This window comes from Capra hircus, chromosome 13, assembly GCF_001704415.2.
Source record: "Capra hircus breed San Clemente chromosome 13, ASM170441v1, whole genome shotgun sequence".
Lineage (NCBI taxonomy): Eukaryota > Metazoa > Chordata > Mammalia > Artiodactyla > Bovidae > Capra > Capra hircus.
Genome location: NC_030820.1, coordinates 12,219,066 through 12,245,576, shown reverse-complemented (window position 1 = coordinate 12,245,576; position 26,511 = coordinate 12,219,066). Strand labels below are relative to the sequence as shown.

General features: G+C 42.1%; 1 protein-coding gene across 1 annotated transcript in view; it reads right to left on the bottom strand.

Annotated features, from left to right (window-relative positions):
• The window catches only part of TAF3 (TATA-box binding protein associated factor 3), a 119,613-nt gene extending 95,870 nt beyond the window's left edge, over nucleotides 1-23,743 (bottom strand). Inside the window, exons 1-2 of the mRNA XM_018056967.1 lie at nucleotides 23,374-23,743; nucleotides 18,540-18,782 (exon numbers count right to left, since the gene is read on the bottom strand). Coding sequence (XP_017912456.1) covers nucleotides 18,540-18,782; nucleotides 23,374-23,539 — 409 coding nt within the window. The 5' untranslated portion in view covers nucleotides 23,540-23,743. The remainder of the gene's footprint in view (nucleotides 1-18,539; nucleotides 18,783-23,373) is intronic.

Genomic DNA, 26,511 nt, shown 5'->3' with positions numbered 1-26,511 from the left:
TGTTTTCGTTGTTTGCGGAGGCAGAGAAGAGGCTGCTCAGGGCTCACCTCTTTCCATCTGAGGATACCCAGCTTTCCACCTCTCTCCATCCTGAAGAGAACTGCTTCCAGACAAGCAGCAGAGCCAGGGCCGTAACTCTGCATGCGCTTTCCCACTTTTTGTCCTACAAGCAAAGCTGTATCTTGGATGATCTAACCAAGCCAACAGACAAACAGAAATGAAGAAGAAATGCTGTAATGTATCAGCGCATCTGAGGAGGAGGAGGATGCTGCTGCTGCTGATATTAAAACAACTAAAGAGCTGGGTACTTGACTAGGTTCTAGGCGCTATTCTTATTATGTTACGTGCATTAAACTCACAGTAACCCTACAGTAACTTCTATTAACAAAAGATGTATCTAGGGTCAAAAGAAACAAAAAGACAGAACTCAGTTAATAAGCTAAGACTTTTCAGCATAACGCAGTGAGGAATTAAGGCGCCCATGTGAGAACCTTCCGACTCCTAGTTCCATGTTCCAGTCTGCAAGACACTGGAAAAGGAAAGTCTGGAGTCTTCCTAAATAGTCAGGAACGACCAGAGCTTGTGAAAAACTAGTTAAGTATAAATCCAAGAATAAATCAATGTTGTTAATGATATTAACTGTAGCCCAGCTGATGTGGGAGGAAAAATGTCACCTGCCATATCAGCAAAACAAGGACGACGCAGCTGTCAAGCCATCAGCCACTGTGGCGGCCTGACCGTGCACCTTGAGGTGATCCTTCAGGATGGAGAAAAGCAGGATGCTGGCCCTAGACAGTCAAGGCACACCTTCAAAGGAATGATTTCAAGGAGCCCAGGCTCTTGCATCTTCCCATACGCAGAAAAGCACTAAATGCATTAACTCGAGATGTCTGGTTTTAATCGACATCTTTTGATGTTCGCACTACCTACATATCTTAGATTCTCCCTTACCTCTTAGAAAAGGTTGCTCAGAGCAACCTGAGAAGCTGTTTTCTGGGTTTAAGTCCTCAGAAAATTTGACATAAATGATTAGGTCATGTGGGAGGTTCTAAGGTACCAAGCGCCAGGAAGAAAAACTGAATGTAAATTCAGCGAAAGAACTAGAAGCCAAGTCCAAATTATACAAAATTACTGGAAATCTCTAGTAATATCGCTCATTTCTTTTGATGATTTGTAAACCAATACCTTTAGGATAAAGAGTTCATGATTCTACCATTAAAATTCTTTGGGGGAAAGACTGTTTTTAACAGCCAGGTCAGTTACTATTGAAAGAGGAATTCTTCTGTGAGGCGACAGGATATAAGGCAGTTATATAATCTCACATCCCCATTTGTAATAAAATAGAGCTCAACAGTTAATATGCTACTGAGGCCATTTAAACCTATTCGTAACATGTCAACCCTATAAATCCTCAAATTCCTCTCTTCCCTACTCCTGCCTCCCTCCCCAGATAATTCAGCTGACAAGTAGATAAAGTTTCTGAAAAATTCCTAAGGTTGGTAGGGGAAAAAACCCACATATTTCAGAAACGCTGAAAAGGCCACGGGGGTGCAGTATGCCTAAAATCAGAGTATTCTCCTAATGAATTTAGAAAACTAATAGCAGTTTCATAATTTCTCTCATTTTCACCTAGGTTTTCTTTCTTAACCTTAACAAAACATGGCTTAAGGTGCTGAGATAAAAAGTCGTGTAAAAAAGCTATGAGAAAGCTCAGAGCTTTCCTTGGATGATATTTATACCCGTGTGAAAGAAAAAAAAGTCATTATTCTCCTCAAATCAAAATACAATTCCCCTTTCATGAAATAGCTCGCAAATAGGATGAAGAATTTAAGCAACATAAATCAAAACGCCTTTTAAAACTCTAGAACTAGTCTGAGTGGAGTCCTGTGACAGTCCCCCAAATGATACCCTATCCAGCGCCCACTTCGACGTCCCGAAGACTCGCCGGCACCAAGGCGCTGACTCTCTGGAGCACTCGGCACTGCCCCGCAGGCACCCTGCCAGCTTCTCCTCCGATTCCACAGAACTTGCTCCCTGATACACTGCCTGTGAGAGAAGTGGTGAGAAGCAGCTAATGGGATAAAACGATGTGCCCATGATAGGAGGGACACCATTTCAGCAGGGAGTTTGGGCGGCGCGCTGAAGAGCCTGCATTTTCATTAATCCTTGTTTCATTTTTTTCCTTTATCCTCCTTACTTTCTTCCACATTTACTTATTTTAGACACCAGCATGACCACTCAAATAATACCACCTTAGAAACAAAGTGCCTACTTGCTCGGATTGTTACTCAAACAGAAAGAGAAGCGGATCTGATTCCATTAAGAAGTAAATTCAAAAGAAATTTTAGAACATTAACAGGGGAATTTCTAGTTCTCATAGTCCTTTTGGGATGGAACTGTAATATCGTTACCATAATATGCTAAATACAAAGCAGGATCTATCTTCTTTCCAGGGAGCTAAAAGTTCAAAAGAGTTCTTTGGGGTTTTAGGGCCTTAATTATATATATATATATATATACACACACACATATACGGAGAAGGCGATGGCACCCCACTCCAATACTCTTGCCTGGAAAATCCCATGAACGGAGGACCCTGGTGGGCTGCAGTCCATGGGGTCGCGAAGAGTCGGACACGGCTGAGCAACTTTTCTCTCACTTTTCACTTTCATGCATTGGAGAAGGAAATGGCAACCCACTCCAGTGTTCTTGCCTGGAGAATCCCAGGGACGGGGGAGCCTGGTGGGCTGCCGTCTATGGGGTCACACAGAGTCAGACACGACTGAAGCGACTTAGCAGCAGCAGTAGCAGCAGCAGCATATATATACATATAGATCAATGTCCCTCAGTCTGAAAGTGAGACAGTCACTTGGTTTTCAGAAGGATTTATCACTTTACAAAGGATTAGGGACAAGTATCCTTTAAGTAGGGAACATTCTGGCTTTATTTTAAATTCTATTTTTAAAAATTTGAGTGACATTTTTTTCCAGATATACACCTCTTGGAAAAAGGGAGAAAATTAAATCAATTACATTAAAATCAGATCATATAAACTTGTGACTGATTAAATTATATAAAAACAAAAGTGATGAATGACTTAAACTTCATCACTCCAAGTCACACTGTTCTGAGTTATTCACATCTACTGCACCAGCATGATGAAAACATTATTAATACCATTAGTCACTAGCTCTCTTCCCCAACATCACACCACTTTAATGCTTGAAACCAATGAGTGCTACCCACTCAACCAGGTGGGAGTATTTACATCAGGTGTGAAAGTGAAAGTTGCTCAGGTGTGTCTGACTCTTTGCAACCCTCCTCTGTCCATGGAACTCTCCGGCAAGAATACTGGAGTGGGTAGCCGTTCCCTTCTCCAGGGGATCTTTCTAAACCAGGGATCAAACCCAGGTCTCCATCATGGAAATGGGTAAACATCATAAAACACAGAAGGATTTTTGTTAACTGTCTAGACTTAGGAAAATGATGGAGAAAGTGCTGAAAATGCAGATTAGCACAAACAAATGGGAAAATATTCTTCCAGCATTTAAAAACCAGTATCCAACTCAGCAAAGGAGTCTTTCTTGTTACTAACAAATGAGCCAAGTTTCAACACATATTATTTGCTTCACTTTTGTCTTCCTTGTTAATATAAGGGAAAACATCAACCATGCATGCTGGAACCATAACCACTGGGCATGCACACCTATAGTTTGGTTATGGATATGAAAGTTTAGCAAAAATCAAGAGCATTCTGTAAAACTAGATGACTATATAGAACTTACAACTAAGAGTCTTATTTTTTATTATTATTTGCAAATGGTGTACTACACATTTTCATGTTAGGAAAATGTGTGATAAATATGTGAATGCATATATATGCTTTCTTTTCCTCTTCCTTCCTTCCTTTCTCTTTTTGGAAGAGGTTATGAAACATCTACCAGAACACCAGTGAGTGGGACCGTCTCTAAGCTGGCCTCTGAGCCCTTCTGATTCTAGCCATCTTTGAGAAATTGTTGCCAACTGTATAATGCTCCAGGCTGCTCTGTAGACTTACTGCCCCAGACTCGGAAATACCCATTTGTCTGAAGCACCCTGGCTTTCAGAGACTCCACCAGAAGACTCCCAGGATGCTCCTTTCCAGAGTTCCCTACCCAGCCTCCTCTCCCTGCCTCCACCCCTCCATCACCACTCTGTACCAGTCATACTCACCACCAGGGCAAACCCACCAGATATGCACCCCTTGGAGGGCTTTGCACTATTTCTCTGCAAAGGCTCTTTCCCCAGATGTCCTGCACAGCAACCTCCCTCGCTTCCTTAACATCTCTGCTCCGATGTCCCTTTCTCAGTGATGTCTACCTGGCTACCATAGTGTTAACTGCAACTGTCTTTCCAGCCCTAGCATTTTCATTACTCCTTATAATGCCCTATTTTTTTCTCATAGTACTTATCCCCTTTCAAGAATACTATATAATTTGTTTTTCTTATTTCCTCTATATTCTACCCACTAAAGTATAAAATCAAATCCCTTACGATTATACCGTGGAAGTGAGAAATAGATTCAAGGGATTAGCTCTGATAGAGTGCCTGATGAACTATGGACGGAGGATCGTGACATTGTACAGGAGACAGGGATCTAGACCATCCCCAAGAAAAAGAAATGCAAGAAAGCAAAATGGCTGTCTGAGGAGGCCTTACAAATAGCTGTGAATAGAAGACAAGCAAAAGGCAAAGAAGAAAAGGAAAGATATACCCATTTGAATGCAGAGTTACAAAGAATAGCAAGGAGAGATAAGAAAGCCGTCCTCAGCGATCAATACAAAGAAATGGAGGAAAACAATAGAATGGGAAAGACTAGAGATCTCTTCAAAAAAATTAGAGATACCAAGGGAACACTTCATGCAAAAATGGGCTCAATAAAGGACAGAAATGGTCTGGACCTAACAGAAGCAGAAGATATTAAGAAGAGATGGCAAGAATACACCGAAGAACTACACAAAACAGGCCTTCATGATCCAGATAATCATGATGGTGTGATCACTCACCTAGAGCCAGACATCCTGGAACGCGAAGTCAAGTGGGCCTTTGGAAGCATCACTACGAACAAAGCTAGTGGAGGTGATGGAATTCCAGTGGAGCTATTTCAAATCCTAAAAGATGATTCTGTGAAAGTGCTGCACTCAATATGCCAGCAAATTTGGAAAACTCAGCAGTGGCCACAGGACTGGAAAAGGTCAGTTTTCATTTCAATCCCAAAGAAAGGCAATGCCAAAGAATGCCCAAACTACCGCACAATTGCACTCATCTCAAATGCTAGTAAAGTAAAGCTCAAAATTCTCCAAGCCAGGCTTCAACAATACGTGAACTGTGAACTTCTCGATGTTTAAGCTGGATTTAGAAAAGGCTAAGGAACTAGGGATCAATTTGCCAACATCCATTGGATCACTGAAAATCCAAGAGAGTTCCAGAAAAACATCTATTTCTGCTTTATTGACTATGCCAAAGACTCTGACTGTGTGGATCACAACAAACTGGAAAATTCTTCAAGAGATGGGAATACCAGACCACCTGACCTACCTCCTGAGAAACCTGTACGCAGGTCAGGAAGCAACAGTTAGAACAAGACATGGAACAACAGACTGGCTCCAAATCGGGAAAGGAGTACATCAAGGCTGTATATGGTCACCATGCTTATTTAACTTATATACAGAGTACATCATGAGAAATGCTGGGCTGGAGGAAGCACAAGCTGGAATCAAGATTTCTGGAAGAAATATCAATAACCTCAGATGTGCAGATGACACCACCCTCGTGGCAGAAAGCAAAGAACTAAAGAGCCTCTTGATGCAAGTAAAAGAGGAAGAGTGAAAAAGTTGGCTTAAAGCTCAACATTTAGGAAACTAAGATCATGGTATCTGGTCCCATCACTTCATGGCAAATAGATGGGGAAACAGTGGAAACAGTGACAGACTTTATTTTGGGGGCTCCAAAATCACTGCAGATGGTGACTGCAGCCATGAAATTAAAAGATGCTTGCTCCTTGGGAAAAAAGTTATGACCAACCTAGATAGCATATTCAAAAGCAGAGACATTACTTTGCCAACAAAGGTCCATCTAGTTAAGGCTATGGTTCTTCCAGTAGTCATGTATGGATGTGAGAGTTGGACTATAAAGAAAGCTGAGTGCTGAATAATTGATGCTTTTGAACTGTGGTGTTGGAGAAGACTCTTGAGAGTCCCTTGGACTGCAAGAAGATCAAAGCAGTCAATCCTAAAGGAAATCAGTCCTGGGTGTTCACTGGAAGGACTGATGTTGAAGCTGAAACCTGATGCGAAGAACTGATTCATTTGAAAATACCCTGATGCTGGGAAAGAGTGAAGGTGGGAGAAGGGGATGACAGAGGATGAGATGGCTGGATGGCCATCACCGACTCAATGGACATGAGTTTGGGTGAACTCCGGGAGTTGGTGATGGACAGGGAGGCCTGGCGTGCTGCAGTCCATGGGGTCGCAGAGTCGGACACGACTGAGCGACTGAACTGAACTGAAAGTATAAAATCCACAAGGACAAAAACTACTGTCTGTTCTGCTCATATGTATCTTCTGTGTTCACTGGCACACGCAATCACTAAGTACATGCTGAATGAATTCAATAAGTGAATATGTATCACAAGGTCAATATTTTAAATAGTATCCATTTGTAACTTTAAATTAATGTCTTGTATGGATATTGGCTCCAATGTGACTTCCTTAAATTAATAGCATGAGTTGGCCTACAATTCCTAAATATAATGAATGCTCTCATTCATGAGAGCAAATCAATGAAAGGAGTAGTAACCATCAAGTGTGCTTCTCAACTAAAACATTGTAAAGATTTAATCTACAGGTACATCCCTGCAAACAGAAAATAACACCGGGTTTCATTGTCAGCTGAGCAATTCACCCTGGCCCAGACAGGACTCATCAGGAGATGCGGATCCTAAAGGCAATCACTTGATGGTTCCCAATCATTTCTAAATAATGCCCTCCTTTTTAACAACAAAAGGTATCATGAATGCCCACAACAACATAGCTGTAATGTTAGCATACAGTAATTAGGGAAATGCGTGCATTCATGCTCAGTCGTGTCTGCCTCTCTGCGACCCCGTGGACTGTAGCCCGCCAGGCTCCTCTGTCCATGGGATTCTCCAGGAAGGAATACTGGAGCGGGCTGCCATTCCTACTCCAGGGCATCTTCCCAATTGAGGGATTGAACTTACATCTCCTATATCTCCTGCACTGCAGGTGGATTCTAAACCACTGAGCCACCTGGAGAGCCCACTTAGGGAAATACGCAATAACAAAAGACTATGAACTAAATGAAATTGTATGTTATTAACCACAACAACTGTTCTACACACTAAAAATAGAGTTACATTATATGTTCATATAAGCTCTTTTACTTAGTCTACATAGGACGCTTCAGGCAACTCAGGCAATAACCTCAAGTCTTCCCAGAAGTCCACAATCAACAGGGTTAAATCAGTGGCATAAAGTAACCAAAAGCTTCATTATGGATACTTGAATCTTATAAATGGGAGCATCACAGTAACACAATTTAAGCATAAAAAAATGCGCTTAAGTAACTTAGAAACAAACAAAAAAACTAGTCCTTTGGAGTCAGACTTTGGATCCCCCAGTTACTAGTGTGTGATCTTGAAAGTTCCCTACCACCTCTACACCTCAGTTTGCTCGTCTACAGAAGGACCAACACCAGCTCTTAATCCTCAGGCAGGGCTATGATGAAGGCAGTATGTGGAAGACCCTCAGAAGAGGGTGTGGCACCTCACTCAGGGCATCTAAGTGCTGCTATTTCTCTCCAAGTTCCATCAAATCCAGCATTCAGGCCCTTGTCCCTCAAAGTCTGACACAAACTCACCATCTGTTTAAGTCACCTTTTTGCTACTAAAATTGAGAAAGACAAGGTTGAAAAAAAAGGTCTCAAGAAAAAACAAACCGTGCCATGAACGTCTCTGGAAACCTTGAACACTTGTTAAACTGTAAACACGTGTATTCTGCTAGGTTCCGCGGCCATGTGGGTTAAACACCACTTTGGCGGGTGCAACAGTTGCACGATATTTGTAAGAAGACGTACGATGTGTACCATATAGACATGTAAAGACACAGAATTCTTTGCCATTGGAAAAAAAGTTTCCCAGAGCATTTTTGGTAACACCAAAGAGGACAGTTCTAAACAATCCTTTTCTTCCCAACAAAGCAGCTTTAATAATAACGAATTCACTGCCAGCCTTCACTGGAGGCTGAACTTTCAGAAACCCTTTAAATGCAAAACTCAGTGTATCCCTGTTTCCTACTGAATGGGCAATAGGATATGAAGCAGTTCTCAGGGGACCTGGCAAGGTCTGTGCACTGACGACTCGATGCCTGCTGAGAGGGGCCCCAACACACAGGTAACACTCAACCGCGGACAGAATCTTCCCACCTACAGCTCAGGCCCCTTTAAAGTTAATCTGAACACGCTGTACAGGAGAGGAAATGAAAAGTGAGTTTTTCTCCTCTACAGTGGCCCTGGGACTTCCTGAGCTTTCCTTTCCACTGCTGATTGGCCCAGACCTACTGCTTCCTTCTAACTATTCCCAGTTGTGTCTGTCAAGACATAATTAGGGCTGCACACTAAAGAGAAGTGTTCAAATGTAATAGCGCCATTAAATCCGACAAATGTTTCTTACTTTCACCCTCAGGATAGCAGGAAAAATAACTATTACCATTTGACATCTTGGCTCAGTGGAACCTTCATATTTTTAAGCCATTTGATACATAATTTGCAGAAATATAAGTAAAAGGAGAGGGAAAACAAGGCAAAAAATGTTGCTAGCTCTGCGTTTATTTCTGATTTGTCTAATAATTATGAAATGTTAGTTTTTTCCCTTTTCCAAGTAGAAAATGAAAAATTTTGCACTTTCAAGTGTGTTCAATTAAACCTAAAAGTCGGCTAGAACAATGCTTCCAGTCTTCTTAATTACATTCTTGAAACAGAATACAGAATTAGAAAATGGCCCCAAAATTAGAAAAATGAAAGGTGACAATTTATTTCACTATTGGATCATCCTTATCTAGGTGATTTCATCATTCTTCCATTTTACTCTCATATTTGCATTTCATATTCTTCCATTTTTAAGTATATTTGGGAACAACTGATGAGTAACAATGAGTCATAATAAAATAATACCTATGATGATTAAATAGCAAGATGTTTCAAGATACAGAAAACATGATCCATAAGATCCCATATTGTAATTTAAATTTATATGAGGATGCAATGGACCCATATGGTAATGGCAAGGCAGAAGGAGTTTTATTCAACTAAAAAATTAAATATATTTTAACATTGTGCTTTTGACAACCTCTAAGAAAGAATAAAAACCATGAAATGCCAATCCTTCCAAATAAAAAGAACTGCTCAAAACTCAAAACCAAAAATTGGAGCTAATCAATTCTAACAATACCCCGAAGGTTAAGAACACTTTTTCTCAGACTGTGTTAAATGTTAACACCAGAATTTAAAATTTTAAATGTAAATAATATCACCTATTAAGTTAGAAACACTGTTTTAAATGAAATATGGAATAAAATAGATATTTCATATTACTAGTAGTACTGTAAATTAATACAATATTTTTAGAGGAATTTCATCAAAATCTTTTAACTTCATAGTCTTAACTCAGTAATCAAATTTTCAAAAGTCAATCAGAAATAATCTGAAATACTGAGAAAGTTGTATGAATAAATGCATGTATTACAGTGATATTCATATAAGTTAAAACTTAGAAGAGGCCTAAATCTTCAAGACTAAGGGGTGTCCCATCACACAGTCACTTAAAATGACAGTTAAAGGGAATTCTCGGGTGGTCCAGTGGTTAGGGCTTCACGCCCTCACCGAGTAGGGCCTGGGTTCGATCTCTGGTTGGAGAACTAAAAATCCCACAAGCCTGTGGTGCAGCCAAAAAAAAATTATAAATAAAATAAAATGATGGTTATAAAGACTAGCCAGGAACATGGAATAAGTAATACTCTTTATCTTTCATCTCAGACGAGACCTCTCAACCATCACTCCTGTAGCTGAACAGCTAACTGCTATGGGGCAGATATTCAAAGATATTCAGTAAGTAAGCACCATAAATCAAACTCTCTAACAAACCTGCAGCATCTCCACACCCTCATCCTACTAACACATGACAGAATGAGAAACCCACACCAAATCCTCTGAATCTATCGTTTTAATGTGGGCATATTTTACGCCATACAGAACAAGGTTACATATAGTTCCATTCTATATTACAATTATTTTTAAGTAGATAAATTAAGATTTTTAGTTGGAGTTTTACTATCAAACTTTCAAAAATTAACAGAATGAATCTATAGAGAAGTAGAAGGATATAGCAAACCTGAAAAGCACTGTGAACCAATTCTACATAAGTAAGATGTATACAATTTTCAAACCACAGTAGGATGCAAATTATATTACCTGTGTCAATTAACCAAAACTTCTCTTCATAAATGAAAAATGGGTGGACACATAAGGGGAAAGTGAAAATGGGGAAAATATGCCCACATTAAAAGTATCTTCTAATGGGACTTTGAAGATGTTTAAAAATCAAAACAGAGGGAAAGGTAGATACAGATAATTTAAAATTTTTGAAAAGAAAAGCTGGAGCTTCAGGAAGGATAATATAGGTCTTTGCTAAATGATAAAAAGGAATCTTGGCCAAATACAAAAGTTTCCTTAAAGAAAACAAATAGTAAATATATTCATGTGTAACTACTCTAACAAAGCTCCAGAGACAATAAATTATTAACAATGCTATTGTCTTTCTTTCTAAAGCAAGCCACCTATGGTTTAAGTTATATGCTTTTTCTTAAGACTTTAAAACCTTCGGGGGGGGGCATTTAATTGGATATCAAACACTTACAGAAAAGGAAAGAGTGCCACCTACTGAACGGTAATCCCTTTCACAGGAAAAAAGAAATCAATATTCTTATTTAGACTGCAGAGTTTAAAGTCTCCACCAAAAATAAAATGGTCCTTCCTCTGATGGTGTCACCAGTCAGAATCCAGGCCCCATCACCTCCCCCTTGGATGACCAAGTTCCACCCAGACTCTTCTCTCTCAAAGACATCCTCCGCCCTCACCATCACCGTATCCTGGCCACTGAAAACACAGTCATCAAGTCCTTCATTCCTTGGTAATTTGAAATCATACATAAATATTAGTCTAGTCTTTCTCCCACCCCCTCTTAGATTAGAAAACTCTAGGAAGGCAAAGTTGGCCCTTTCTGGAGACACATCCCTGTATCTCCCAAAATAACCAGTGTGCCTGGCAGACAGTAGGCTCTTCATAGCTATTTGATAAACAAATGAAAATACGATTCTGAATTTTCTTTAGCACCAACGGTACAAGATCGATAGACCACCACTGTAAGTGAAGCAAATAACTTGGTATTATTCTATCTGAAACAGAAAAGCTCCATGCAGCCATAGCAGCTAATTAGCTAAATAAAATGCAATTACTGCACTGTCCCAGATAAGATTCAAACTCAACAAAGCAAGAGAGACCAAATCCTAATTTACGACAAAGGCTTAAGTTATATGCTTAAGTTATATGCTCACGCTGGGGTCTCAGCCCAAGCCGGCCATGTGACATCTATTGCCCTGTGCACCTCTCAATCTCTTCCTCTGCTACGTGCAGGAATTTCCCAAGAGCTCTCACCGTGGATCCTAGAAGCTTCTGAAATCTCTAAAATTCTATTAAAACCAACAAAATATTTTTTCTATCATGGAAGGGAGAAACAGACAAATGTGGTGGTTAAGGTATGTAAAATACCACATGCTTACCTTTTCTAAGGCATTAGATACTTTGCTTATTTAGAAGCATACAAACTATTTCAGCATTGCAACTGTGCTCTTATTTTCATAACTCCAGAAAGATTAAAGGAAAACCACTTCAACCAGGAAGAGAATTCTGGCCTGGTCCACTATAAAGTGGAGTCCATCATAGCTGTGTGTGCTGGAACCTCTATCTCCACTGGGAAATATATGCACCTCTACTTAAGGGCTGAATGCAAAGCTGGGGACACCCATATATTTTAAAACTGTAACTCAAAAACTTACACTATAGGTTCAAACCCACATCTGTCTTGCCAGAGGCAGGGAAAGAAGGTCTTACCAGTCCTTATAGATCCTTGTTGCCAATTTCAAAGAAGCACACTGCCCTACACCATTGACAGTACAGAGTACATAGCCAGTCTAGACTGTGGGCAATCCTGAAAGTCCAACACTCCAGGCTCCTCAGCAAATACAGTGCACTGTACGGGGGAGAAGGGAGAAGGCAGGGGCAGGGAATTAGAAGTGGGGCCTGTGGACTAAAAGAAACTTAAAAGTTACAAGAAGTAGGGAAGAAAAAAATAACATGGTGGATGTCAAAAGAAATTAAAGTATCTAGGGATGCACATTTGACTGATAAAACTATTAAGAAAAACAAAGCGGTATTCCCTACAATAAAGCGAGTAGAGTGGAAAAGAGAGGGGTGGGCACACGGCGGGGCTCTGGAGTGGTTGGTAAAGTTCTGGGTACTGAAATGGGAGGTGGTTAAAAGGTATTTGCTTGTTGTTTAGTTGCTAAGCTGACTAAGCCAACTCTTTGCAACCTCATGGACTGTAGCCCACCAGGCTCCTCTGTCCATGGGATTCTCCAGGCAAGAATACTAGAGTGGGTAGCCACTCCCTTCTCCAGGGGATCTTTCCAACCCAGCAATCGAACCTGCATCTCCTGAATTGGCAGGCAGATTCTTTACCACTGAGCCACCAGGGAAGCCCTTTATAAAGGTAATTCCTTTGTAATAATTCACTAAGCTATACCCACTCCTCCAAAAGAATAGTTCAGTAAATAAGGATAAACACTGCCTTTAAGTCAACCAGTCAGGTGGTACTTGGTGATCTCAATGAAAGCGACTTCAAGAGAAGGATGGAGGAAGTCAGACAGCAGCAGCTTGAGAGACAAATGGTAGGAACTGAAGTGGACACACATCCTTGAGTCAAAACATTCCCTATTAAGAGACCTAGAAGGATTCACACCTTAAACACGTTACTCTTGGCGAATGAAAGTATGAGGAAAACGAGGAAGGCCTCTCGTTTCATACTGAATATACTTGGACAGTATTTTTTTTTCCCCCAACATGCTTGTGTTACTTTTAAAAATTATTTTGAACCAATAAATGTTTATTTTTGAAAGCGCTTCATAAAATAAGCCCTGGGAGAGAAGAGACAAATGAAGAAGAATTTCAAATAATTTCTGCAGAAGAGTCTAATTTGCGGAAATACTCCACCTTTAAAGGGGGGGGGGCAGTACAACTCCCCACTCCTTAACAGTGGTCTATGCATAGGGGATTCTTTCCAAAGGTGACAGTGTGGGAAGAGGGAAAGGAGGGTACCTTCAGAATGGACATACCGAGAAACACTACTCTGCCCCATGACCAAGGTCAGCATCAACAGTGATCAATCGCATTGACAGGATGTACCTTTAATAAGACATGATGGAAATGGCACTTCACAACTGTGGTCTTCCTCCCCCAAAACCTGTCACTCCAGTGCAATCACGAGAAAAGCCTGACAAGTTCCAACAGAGGGGCATCTATATGCCTCTGACCAACGCTCCTCAAAACTGTCACGGTCGTCAGAGACGGAAAGTTTGGAAACTGTCAGGGTCAACGAGAGCCCAAGAAGACACGACAACTAAAGTCAAGGGCATACGATACGGATGGATCAGAAGAAGGGCATTAGGTAAAAACTAAAGATAGTGGACATTAATAATGCATGACAGTAATATATCAACGCTGGTTCATTAACCACAACAAGCATTCCATAGTAATATAGTAATATTACATGAAACTGGGTACAGGATTTTCCTATAAATCTTAATCTATTCAAAGAAAGTTAACGTAAAAAATTTTTTAAGCCCTAAAAGTAGCAACATCACAGTATCTTGACCAAGTTTCTTAGTTTGAGGTTGTTCAGTTTCCTGCAATTAGTAAAACAGAGTAAATGGTTTCTATTTCTTTTTTCCTTCTCAAATATTACGGACCAATCAACAGATCACCTAGAAGACCAGTGATCTACTGACCATACTTTTGAGAACTGAACAATGACTCTGGAAGAGAACGCTATTTTTCATGCATTCCTTGGCAAACAAAACAGGAAAGAAAAATGTTACTGTTGTGAATCTGAAAATACATATGGTGGGCTGGCAGGTGGGTAGTGTTCTTGGGTAAAACACACTGGGTACTGGCCATCAGAACTGTAACAGTCTGTGCAGGACGTGCATTTATAACATCCTTTCAAAGAGGTTTCACTTGTAAACACATAATCAGTTATAACAGGTAGGAATTCGTCTCTCATCTTCTCCCACCCCGTCTTCACACAGCTGGCAGTCAGAGAGCTCCTCCATCAAGCACACGCCCAACCCAGGTATTAAGTCTGTGTCTCCTTAGCCCCTAAGCATGTGATGAACACTGTTTTAGATTATTCTTATTGTTGAGTCACTTCCTCAAATGTATATTGTCCTTCAAGGGAAAAGGAAGTTCCTCAAGAATGAAGCAGCAAGATGGGAAGGGGACCAACATGCGTTGTTCTGCGTTGCGCACGGTCCTGTTCCACATAAATGTCTACGGAATCTCAGTCCTCACCATCCCTCTCGTGGCAGGCTCGTATACGTGCCTTACAGACAGTGGAAATGACACTGGGAAAGGGAGAGTGGCTTTGTGAGACTGTAAACTCAGGAACTAACTGAGTCTCAGCCGAATGGCTCCATGGAGCCCAGGCTGCTTCTACAGGTCCTCAACCAGGGACCGACCCCACACCCTCTGCACTGGAAGGCAAAGTCTTAACCGCTGGACCGCCAGAGGGGGTCCCCACACGCTTTCTTTGACGTAAACCAGGTTGAAAGATTGATAAGAGGGAAGCCCCATGACAGAACTTTGCTAGTACAATTTTATGACCAAAGTCTGACCATGCCTGTGGCTCTTAGGAAAATAAAACAAAAAACTTGGTGAACAGATGTTATTATCAAAGTTCTTCACATCTGTACCACATTGTGCACCACTAACCAGAATGCTAGATACCTTCTAATGTGCTGTGCCGGTGGAAAAAAAGACTTCCGGTTGTAAATGACTTACTAAGTTGACTTGTGTGGCTGTATTAAAAACTGGGTAACCACAGGACTGTATTTTATGTTCTTTTCCCTGAATAAAAGGTTTTAATAAATATCTTATTGTACTGCCTATCATTACTATATCCTTATGAACAATATGCACATTATATGAATCAGCAATATTTCTGCTCCTTAGAAAATCCATAAGTGTTAGCTGGAAAAAGAAGTGGTCAAGGCTTACATTATTTTCCTCCTAGAATGTTTATAATTTCTATTGCAGAAACTTCAAATAACATAAGATTCTTCTTTTGCTTCAAATAATCCAGAAGAGAAACTCAAAAATTTACTATCATAATTTCAGAAAGCAGTCAGTAGCTAAAATCACTGAATAATTTTTCACTCTCCTTCACTACCCAGTACAAATCTGCTATCTTAGCTACATTTCCTTGACAATATTTAAACATGATAACCATATCACTTTGAGAGAACTTCATTGTATATAATTTGTGTGCCATAAAAACAAAACAAGAAGGTAAGCATAGACTATAATCAAAGTCCTAGCTTTGGTTCTGAGTAGTGAGCTCATCAGGGTTTATTACAATATTAAAAATAATTAACTCTCCAAATTAATAAATGCAGGCCATGCAATGACCAGAGAGGAACCTGTGTATGAACCAGGAAGTGAGATTAATTGAACCTGAATTCAAATTAAAAAAAAACAAAAAACAAAAAACTTTAAACAATCTAACTACTAAACAGGAGGCTGAACGGGAGGCAAAATGATATGAAAATAGATTTAGAAAGCTCCAAAATACACAGAGAAAATGGACTATAAAACTGTTTATATGGAGAAGACAGTAGTTCCAGCTCAAACACATGCCAACTGGTAACACACATAGTCTTGCTGTTACACTTTACCAGTGTCTAACTCGCTGAAATGATACTTGTATCACTCTGAGAATCACTAATGTGCCACGTACTCACAACAGTGTCTTCCCTTCAGTTTCCTCCCATGTAATGCCTTCTGTTTCCTCCCAGCATTTGATGACATGTTTTCTTAGCACAATTTCAAATTTTGTGTACTTCTAAGTAACATTTTAAACATACTTGTATACTTCTAAGTGGCATTTCATCTAAAATATATTTCAGAGCCATACAAAGCTATTCTTAAAGTACAAGAGGACACATCACAGACTAACTTGATGCTACTTTCATCAAGAGGAGTTCTTTTCAACCGTTAGTACCAGGCCTCAGCCCAAGAAACCCTCCTTTGATGATGTTAATACTGAAATTCATCTGTTATTAAAGTAATATGTGCTTAGAGAAGCTGTAACAAATATAAGTTTCTAAGATCAAGAACACAGACATTAGGGAATGAGGGGTTTAAACAGAACGCCTTTACACAGCGGGTTACAAACAGTAAGACATCCTCCAAGGTAATAAAGGTTACAAATACAAATCAACTCAAAGGTGTGGAGGAGACAGATTCTTAGCAGCTACTGAGGAACACTGGGAATGACTGATTTGCAAGTGTGAAGATTTCCAAGCCGAGCTGCTAATGTACCATTAGTCAGGAAAGGAGGACAAACAGGGAACTTTTACAGGCAAGACCCTACAAACAACACTTAATTGAACTCGGTTCAAGAACTCCTTGGAGAAGGCAATGGCACCCCACTCCAGTACTCTTGCCTGGAAAATCCCATGGACGGAGAAGCCTGGTAGGCTGCAGTCCATGGGGTCGCTGAGACGGACATGACTGAGCAACTTCCCTTTCACTTTTCACTTTCATGCATTGGAGAAGGAAATGGCAACCCACTCCAGTGTTCTTGCCTGGAGAATCCCTGGGACGGGGGAGCCTGGTGGGCTGCCGTCTATGGGGTCGCACAGAGTCGGACACGACTGAAGCGACTTAGCAGCAAGAACGCCTACTGAAGGCATGCTTTGTATTACATTTACTGGTGAAAACTGACTGCTGCCTTCAGTTAGGATTAAATCTCTAAGAACTTTAAGTAGAAAAGTGCTAAGCTGTCAGGTAGAGTCTTTATCCAAGGGACTCAAACCAGAAAGCTATGATAGTTTTCCATGTTTAAACTGTTCCTCAAACAATATAGAATTGCCATATGATCCAGCAATTCCTCTTCTGAGTATAGACCCCAAAGAACTGAAAAGCAGAGCATCAAGTATTCGCAATGTTCACAGCAGATTCACAACAGCTAAAAGGTAGAAACAACCCAAGCAGCCATCCAAAAATGGATGGAAAACAAAATGTGGCTTAATATGCACAATGAGGTATAGTTCAGCCCTCAAAAGGAGACAAATTTTGACACTTCCTACAACATGGATGATTCTTGAAGACATTATGCCAAGTGAAGCAAGGCAGGTAAACAGATATGTGAGATTCCACTTACATGAAATACCTAGAGCAGTCAAATTTGCAGACAGGAAACAGAATGATGGCTGCCAGGGGCTGAGGGGAAGGGGCAGTGAGGAGTTACTGTTCAATGGTTACGGAGTTAGAGACGAAAATGTGCTGGAGATGAACAGCGGCGCTGGTAGCATGACAGTGTCGATGTGCGTAAAGCCACTGAACTGCACATGAACAAACAAAGCGATAAAGCTATTTCTGCCATCATTTGCGTTATCCTGAAGCACATCTATGGTTTCAGAATTTTTTTAAAAAAAATTGCAACTTTCCCATTTTTTAACAAGAAAAAATGTTTTGTACCTGCATTACAGACCACAAATTACATATGTATCTCTTTAGAATCTTAGTGAACCTAGAAGATCAACATGTAAAATTATGCAGGAAGAAAGGAACTCAAGGATTGACTATGCCTGAGTAGGTATTATTTTGCAATAAAAATTCTGTATGACCAAACATAAATATTTCTACTTATCATACAGATAAATCTACATAATATTAGTGAATGTTCACCCACTGTTTCCAGTATCACCTAACTCACGTCTACAGTAAATGGGGAGAACCACCCCAATTTTATGCTTCAAAGCTTTTCTCATTTACTGAATATCCCATTTTCATTTACTATGTCTCCTGACAGGCTTCTCTCTGAGGTCACCTTCAGTTCTCCCCTACTTAAAATTTACAAAGGAAATTAATGCCTTGATGATTCCAGGGCTCTGCCTGCTGAGGCTGGCTGCAAGTTTGTTGCCTTAAAGGTTAGAACAATTTGTAAGTAATATTAAAATATTTTTGTTGCATTTCCAGAATTTATATGTTAGCATAACATTTTATATATTTCAGTTAGAAAACCTAAGCAGACTAAAAAGCCATTAAAATAGTTACAAATACACGAGCAAGAAACAAAAACCCTCACAAACCTTCTTGAGAAGACACAATGGGTGGCATGTAATCAGGGATGTACTCTTTTCTTTCCTCTGCATCTTTACTTCCGGGTTGAGGAAACTGAAGAACGTTGTTTTTGCTGACAGGAAATGAAGGGATCTGATGTGGGAAGGTGACGGGTTCAATATTGTGGATATAGTCTTCCAGTTCGTGAAGACTAACCCCCATGAGTTGGAAAGCTTCACTAACATCATCCAAAATTGGGTCTGTCCGGCCATCTGAAACAGAGTCAAAAGCAGAGCAAATTATTCTAAGAAAATTCCATGAATATCTTTTAAGGCTTTAAGATAAAAAGTATTAGGTAAATATGCAGCTCAGAAACAAATATATACTTAGGACTCAGTTATTGGAAAGAGTTGAATAAAGTTTCAACAGAACATCGTATTGTTCAAATATTAGAAAGCTGACTCTGAAAGGCCATTTAAATACAACCTGATGACCAGCCAGAACACCTGGGCCAGTTCATGCTGACAAGCAGCCAGTACAGAACTAGCGTCAAAAGCAACTCAAGGCTGGTCAAGGGCACCTGGGACACTGGCTGACACAAAGTAAATGTTTGTCATTATTTTCTATCAAATATGTAGAATGCCGAGCTAGGTAAATGTCCATTCCATTTTCTGTCAGTGATACAGTGCTGGAAAGTACAACAGTGGTTGGCATACAGCTGGTACTCCATAAACATCTGCTAAATGATTATACCACTAAATCAAATTTTTTTAAATCGAAGAAAATGTGTTGGCAGGACTTAGATCATACAGGCAATTTGAATATACATTTTAAATGTGTTTAGAAGATACTATATAAAATGGGTAGAGATAAACCAATAAAGCATTAGATATAGTGAGATTCTCTTTAGAAAAGGAGGTTCCTTCTCTGCCTGCCCTGAATAGAACTTAAGGTCTCTGCATCTTTTAAAACTTCTATGAAAATTCCAGTTCCAGATTTCCATAAAATAGTCTTCTTTCTTTTTTTTTTACTGCAATCTCCTATAATCATATCAAATTCAGTTTGCCTAAAATTAAATCATGATGTAAAATGGAAAATAATACACAGTTTGCAAAAACTAGACCTGCTTGCTAACACCTATTCAGAAAACTTCTGGAAAGATACACATTCAACTGTAACAGGTTACAGGGCTGATCGCAACAGACAGGGAAGGGAAGAACTGAACCATGAGACTCGCATCTAACTTCAAGAATGTTGTAGTCTGAATTTCCATACAAGTACAGGCTACTTCTATGATGTATAAAAGAGAAAGAATACATAAAATGAATACCTGCTCTTCCCCTTAATGACAGGCAGGCATTTTCAACTCTTTGATCCTTATTAAAAGCATTATTCTTTTCTCACTCTAAAAAAATGTGATCCTCTTGAATTCCTCCGCATCTGAGCAGTTTCAGCCCAAGACCTTCCAGTCCTTCCTCCCCCCCCCCCCCCCCCCCCCGCACCATCCTTGCTGGCGCTGGCTCTCAGCACTTCTTTTGCTCCGTTCCCACTCTCCCCGTCTCATCACAGCTTCAGGCCCTCCCCAGTGCATCTCTAGTGCGTTTCACCGACAGCGCAACTGTCTTCAAGAATCACTTTCAGCACCCTCTCCCCTGCACAGAAGCGTGCAGTGTTTCCTGCCTCTATCTGCGAAGTCCCTCCCTCACCTGATTTTTCTCCATTTAACACTTCTCTCTGCTGCTGCTGCTGCTAAGTCGTCTCAGTCATGTCCGACTCTTAGCGACCCCATGGACTGCAGCCTACCAGGCTCCTACGTCTGTGGGATTTTCCAGGCAAGAGTACTGGAGTGGGGTGCCATTGCCTTCTCCAACACTTCTCTCTAGCACCTTCCAAGTGAACTGGTTACATATTCCACGTTGGCTGTCTCACTGAATCCCACTTTGTCATCTCAGGTCATGTTTTTCTTCTACCTGGCGTGCTCCCCACCTCGCACCACTGTGCGTCACGCTTCAACTCAAATCTCGTCTTCCCTGTGAAGCCGGCCCGGGAACCCAGAGTGCGCACGCGTCTCTCCGTCTCTGTATGTCCTCTGCAGGTACTATCGATACCGTGCACTGCTTTCAGTATAATGTATAATAGAGCGCATACGGAAACTTCTGCTCCTGAGTGCTTTGGCAAATCGTTACCTTTGGGAAACTTTTAAATGTAATATTTGTTGAATTAACAGTAACTTCTGATACCTGCTTTACTGAAAGAGCATCTTTTTAAAAAGGAACAAATGCCATCATTCTGTTTTTACTGACATTTCGACACCCTAGTACACACCTTATGGGCAGGGATTTTGCCTAAGTAATCCTACGTCTCCATTAGGTAGCAAATATATAAGTGGTGCTCAAAACACGTTGTGTTAGAAAGACAAAAGAAATGAAGAAACAGAAGACAAGATTGCATAGTGGGGACCTAATTCCGGTCTGAAATAAGAACAGTGGAGAAAAAAGAACCTAAAAAAGTCTGTAACCAGTTAAGTATACCAGGAAGTAGCATTTTTGAAAAGTCACCAGATCACAATGAGGAGTAATGAACCGGATCATCCTATTCTCACTAAAAGTAAGATAATCATTACAGAGACTGGGCAATTATCCACGAGGTTCCCATGCAGGCAAAACAAGGCTCGCCCCATGACTCTAGAATACCTGGCTGCTTGCAGTGCCAGCACCCATCTGGTTCTGTGAGTCAGGAAAGGTAACTATGTATTCTGCAGATATTTTGACCTAAAGGTACAGAACAGCCATCCTCATTTACGGAATTTGGGAGCAAAAAATATAACCGGGCCCATGCATACCGTAACAGTAAACTCACACAAGGGCCAGGAAGGGAGGAGGGAGGAAAATGAAGCAAAAGCAAAGAGCAGTGTGCTGGTGGTACGCGAGCAAGACAACAGTGAGAGCCACTCGGCAGCTTCAAGTTCAGATTTGACACAGCTGTGAAATCAAGTGGTCCAAAACTACACATTTTTAAAACTCAAAAAGTCAAAGGACTAAATAATTATTATGGTAGTGGCTTATCAGTTCAGTTATTCAACAAGTATCTCCTGGCTGCCTATTCTATTATGGCACTGTACTAGGTTACTGAACACCAATATAATAAATTTGTCTCCTGGGGAGGGAAGAGGAGAGGGTGAGAGATATACACAGATGACTACAAAATAAGGTATTCAGGGACTTCCCTGGTGGTTCAGTGACTAAGACTCCGAGCTCCTAATGCAGGGGGCCCAGGTTCCATCCTTGATTAGGGAACTAGGTCCCAAAAGCCTCAATGAAGACCCAAGATCCCGCGTGCCACCACCAAGACTCAGCACAGCCAAATAAATACATTTAAAAAACAAACAAGATGTTCAGTTAACATGGCAGAAATATGCACAGAATTATGAGAAGAGATATGATGAGTTTCCTAAAGCAAAATGATAAGTGAATCTCAAAACAGAAGTCATGCTATCCGTGGATGATAGGACAGCAGAAAGTAAGAAAATGTGAGCTCACAAAGGCAAGCGCGTGCTGCTAGAGAGCTCGGATTCCCAGCCTGTAACTAACTGGAATATTTTTAAGAATGACACAGTCAGGTTTGTGTTATGGCGTGACTGACAGGTTATTCCGATAGCACGATGGAAGTTGGTATGGAAATTGGGACCTAAGAAGTAAAGTGTATCCAAGGGTGTCAATTTTTCAGTAGAGTAACCACCTTAACAAAACAAAATGTTGCATGAAACACTTCACCCAGTTCTCCAGCTTACCACCTGAAAAATAATGCCCTGAAACTTCAATGAGGGTCAGTCAGTTCCCTCTCCACACACAAACTTCTCATCAATGAGATGATGTGTAGCACCTATTAAAGATTCCAATTTTGTAAATGCCACCAGCTATAGATACTCCTGGGGCTTCCCTGGTGGTCCCGTGGTAAAGAATCCACCAGCTAAGGCAGGAGACTGCCAGTTTGGTCACTGGGCCGGGGAAGACCCCCTGGAGGAGGAAAAGGCAATCCACTTCAGTCTTCTTGCCTAGGAAACCCCATGGACAGGGGAGTTTGGCGGGATCCAGCCCACGGAGTCACAAAAGAGTCAGACATGACTTAGCCACTAAAGAACAGGTACTACCAAATATTCACTTAAAAACCATCTGCTGTAGCCCAGACTACCTGGGGAAGCTTGTAAACTGCCTATGATCTCTCTACCACACTCTGATAACCACTGACATGAAAATACAGAAGAGGAGGAAATCAATTGAGACGTAAGTGAAAGTGAACATAAGTGAAACTGACCAAGTTGGTAGAGATGCTGCCCGTGAAACGAACAGAAACAGAAAGAAGAGGCAGTGTCCCTAACGGAGCAGAGCTGTCAACGAGTCTGTGTTGTCAGGAGCTGAAGAACGGCCAGGCTTGTAAGAAACGGCCGGTAGACGGAGCGCCTGTGACAACTAGTTGTAGTAGTTTGCGGGCAAGGGGAGGGAAAAGACCAAACTAACAGAGGCTGTAAGGCGTTCTGGAGGGGGTTCTGCACGCTGCCAAAGGAGACAATGATTAAGGCCGATGTTCAGATCAGAGAGGAGGGCAGAGGGTGTGGAGCTGGGAGCGGGGACCCGGCTCCTGCTGCACGCGGGATAAGTTAGCGGCTGGCGAAGAGGCAGCAGAGGGATGACTCGAGTTTCCACGGGCAGTGGGAGCGGAGGAGCGTCAGGGGGCGAGAAGACACCCGATCGCGGGGTGAGGGCGAAGGACCAACACCTCCCGGACGCCGGGAGAGCACAGGGGAGCGCGGAGGTGTCACTCGTGACCGGCCAGGCAGCCTCCCGTCCTCAGCCCCGTACTCACACAGCTCCGAGTACCGGTGGCAGCCCCGTCCCAGCTGCTGCAGGTAGCGTTGCAGCACGTCCGTGAGAAGGTGGCAGGCGCTCAGTTGCACCGAGTCCCAGCCCAGCGCCTGGCAGATCTGCGCCACCGAGACCCTCAACAACGACCTGGAGTAACTCTCGCACATCCCGCTCCGTGGACTCCACCGCAGTCCGTGCCGCCACTTCTCTCCACCTCCGCCGACTAGCCTTAGCAGGGCCCCCGATTCATTCTCCAAGGCCTCCGCGGCGGGGAAATCGTTCCCCCCCTCGACCCCCGGCGACCACCTCAAAGCCTCAGCAGCACGGAGCGCGCCAGCCTGAGAGCCGCCATTTTGGACTTGCTCCGCCTCCCGCTGGATGGTCGCCGGGGCGAGGCAGCACTAGCCGAGTGAAGAGCGGGCCGATGCGGAAGCTCCGCCCCGTTGTAGCAGAGCGATGGTGCCGGTGTTGACTCTCGGGCCTGGAAGGATGCAGGAAACGGCGGCGCGGGGCGCAGGTGAAGGATGCGCCAGAGGAGGCAGGTTCCTGGGGCCTCCTGGGGTACTCTCTCGGAGGGGACTGGGGAGGGCACCGTCAGTGGTTCAGGGGCCGAAGAAGGAGCCAGGATGTGGGTGTTAGAGAGAAGTGAGAACCCGAGAGGCTGTAAATGTAAGGGTGGGATTTAGGGGCGTGGAAACGTACAGTCGCGAATCTAATCACGCCTCTGCTAAAAAAAAAAAAAAGATCTGTTTACCATTGTATAGATTAAATCAGGTCCAAGCTGTTAATCATGTCATTCGAAACCCTTCACAGTAGGGCAGGGTGTAAGGTGTGGCCTGTTTGGCGCTGACCACCACAATTTAAGGGGACAGCAGAAAACAATGAAAATTACTAGTATTTTAACACAATTATTTAAAAATCCGAGCTACTACCCTGCCCCTTTCCTGTCTCGGGGCACCTCTTTCAAATCGCAGCCCTGGTTCCGATAAAATTTTATTTACCAAAACGGGTGGCATGCTGGTGGGCAAGAGTTTGCCAGTGTTCCCTTCACCAGCGTCTGCTGCTGCTGCTGCTGCTGCTGCTAAGTCGCTTCAGTCGTGTCCGATTCTATGCGACCTCATAGACGGCAGCCCACCAGGCTCCCCCATCCCTGGGATTCTCCAGGAAAGAACACTGGAGTGGGTTGCCATTTCCTTCTCCAATGCATGAAAGTGAAAAGTGAAAGGGAAGTCGCTCAGTCGTGTCCGACTCTTCGCGACCCCGTGGACTGCAGCCCACCAGGCTCCTCCGTCCATGGGATTTTCCAGGCAAGAGTATTGAAGTGGGGTGCCATTGCCTTCTCACCAGCGTCTAGGATCTGTCAAAGGAAGAGAGGACTCAGTTGCGTACGGAGGTCAAAGTCCTTAAATCCAGCTGGGTGTATGAAGAACTGTTGCCTGCCCTAGATTCCCCGCTCCAGGTAAGGGCTACCAGATCTTAGGGAGCTGCAGGAAATCGGGGTTTTGTGATCAGTAGCTCGATCAATATTTTTAACTGAGATACATTAAAAACTTTTTTATTCTATTTATTTGGCTGAGCTGGGTCTTGATTGTGGTGTGTGGGCTTCTCGTTCAGGTGGCTCCTCTTGGTGCAGAGCACAGGCTCTAGGCTTCAGTAGTTGTGACTCTAGGGCTCCAGAGAGTGGGCTCAGTAGTTGTGCTCATGGGCTCAGTTGCTTTTTGGCACCTGGAATCTTCCTGAACCAGGGATTAAACCCCTGTCCCCTGCATTGGCAGGCAAATTCTTATTCACTGTACATGCCACCAGGGAAGTCCTGGGAATACATTTGCAAGCCAAACTAATCCCACATTTAAGCTAGATTCAGCCTATAGGAAGCCAGGCTGTATTGACTCACCTACTCAGTCTTTACCCGTTTTTGCTTTTTTCTTCTAAAAGCTTCTGGAGTGTTCCTTCCTCCCCTCCCCTCCTCTATGCTGTGTTCCTCTGTTCTTGAACCTATCACAGTGCGTTTAGTATTTGAGTTAATGTGCCTCTTCAATAATTGTGAGTTGCTCCATGACTCTACCTTCTCCTTTTAGGGACCATTCCAGAACTTTGAACATAATATTCAATTTTTTTAAGTCCCAGTAAACCTGAACTGAACTGAAACCAACAGAATGGAAAATATGATACTGCAGCTAAATGACAACCTGCAGACAATGAGCAATTTAGTAAGCTGCAGTGTGCCTTTTTCTCCACTGACAGTCCTGTCCCCAAGATTATCAAGGACCTTCTGGATGCTAAATCTCTGGGACACTTCAGTCCTATCCTTGCTTGACCATTTTGTAGCAATTTGATAACGTTGGCACTATCTTAATTTTGAAACTCTTTGATCTCACGACACCCTACTCTCTTCTGTTCTGTTAATACTTCTGGAAATTCCTTTTACAACTCTTATATCGCCTTTCTGTGTGTTTCAACCTCTTAATATTTTATTTTGGAGATTTTCAAACCTACAGAAACATTGAAACAGAAGTACAAACACAGGAACACACATCACCTAGATTCACCAATTGTAAATATCTTGCCACATTTACGATATACATCCATACATACAGGACTTGTTTTTTTCAGAATAGTTTGAAAATAAATTGCAAACATCTTGACATTTAACTCAGAAATACTCCAGCATGTATCTCCTCAGAGAAGGACATTCCTCTCCGTAACCGTGTATCATGGATTCAGTTCTCCAGTTCTGAGGTGGAGATTGACCTGCAGGTTTACCGAGTGCTCCTAGAGTCTACATCTGTACAAGCAAAGGGGTTTCCAGTGCACTTTTCAGAGGGACCTCAGGCAATCCCATAGGGAGCTCTAACTTGGGATTGACCCTTCACCTCTGTCCTGAGTTGGAACAAAGGGGCTGGACCTTTATATTCCCATTTTGGCAAGTCGTTACCTGAGGAGAGCATATGATATGAGACAATTCCAGGGAACACGGAAGCCTTCAGTCTTTCAGGGGAGTGGGCAGTGCGTTAAGCTAGCCTGTACTGTATTAGTCCCTTCTGGCTGCCATAACTCAGACTGGGTCATTTATCCACATTATTTCTCACAGTTCTGGAGGCTGGAAATCTGAGACCAGGGTACAGCATTGTCGGATGAG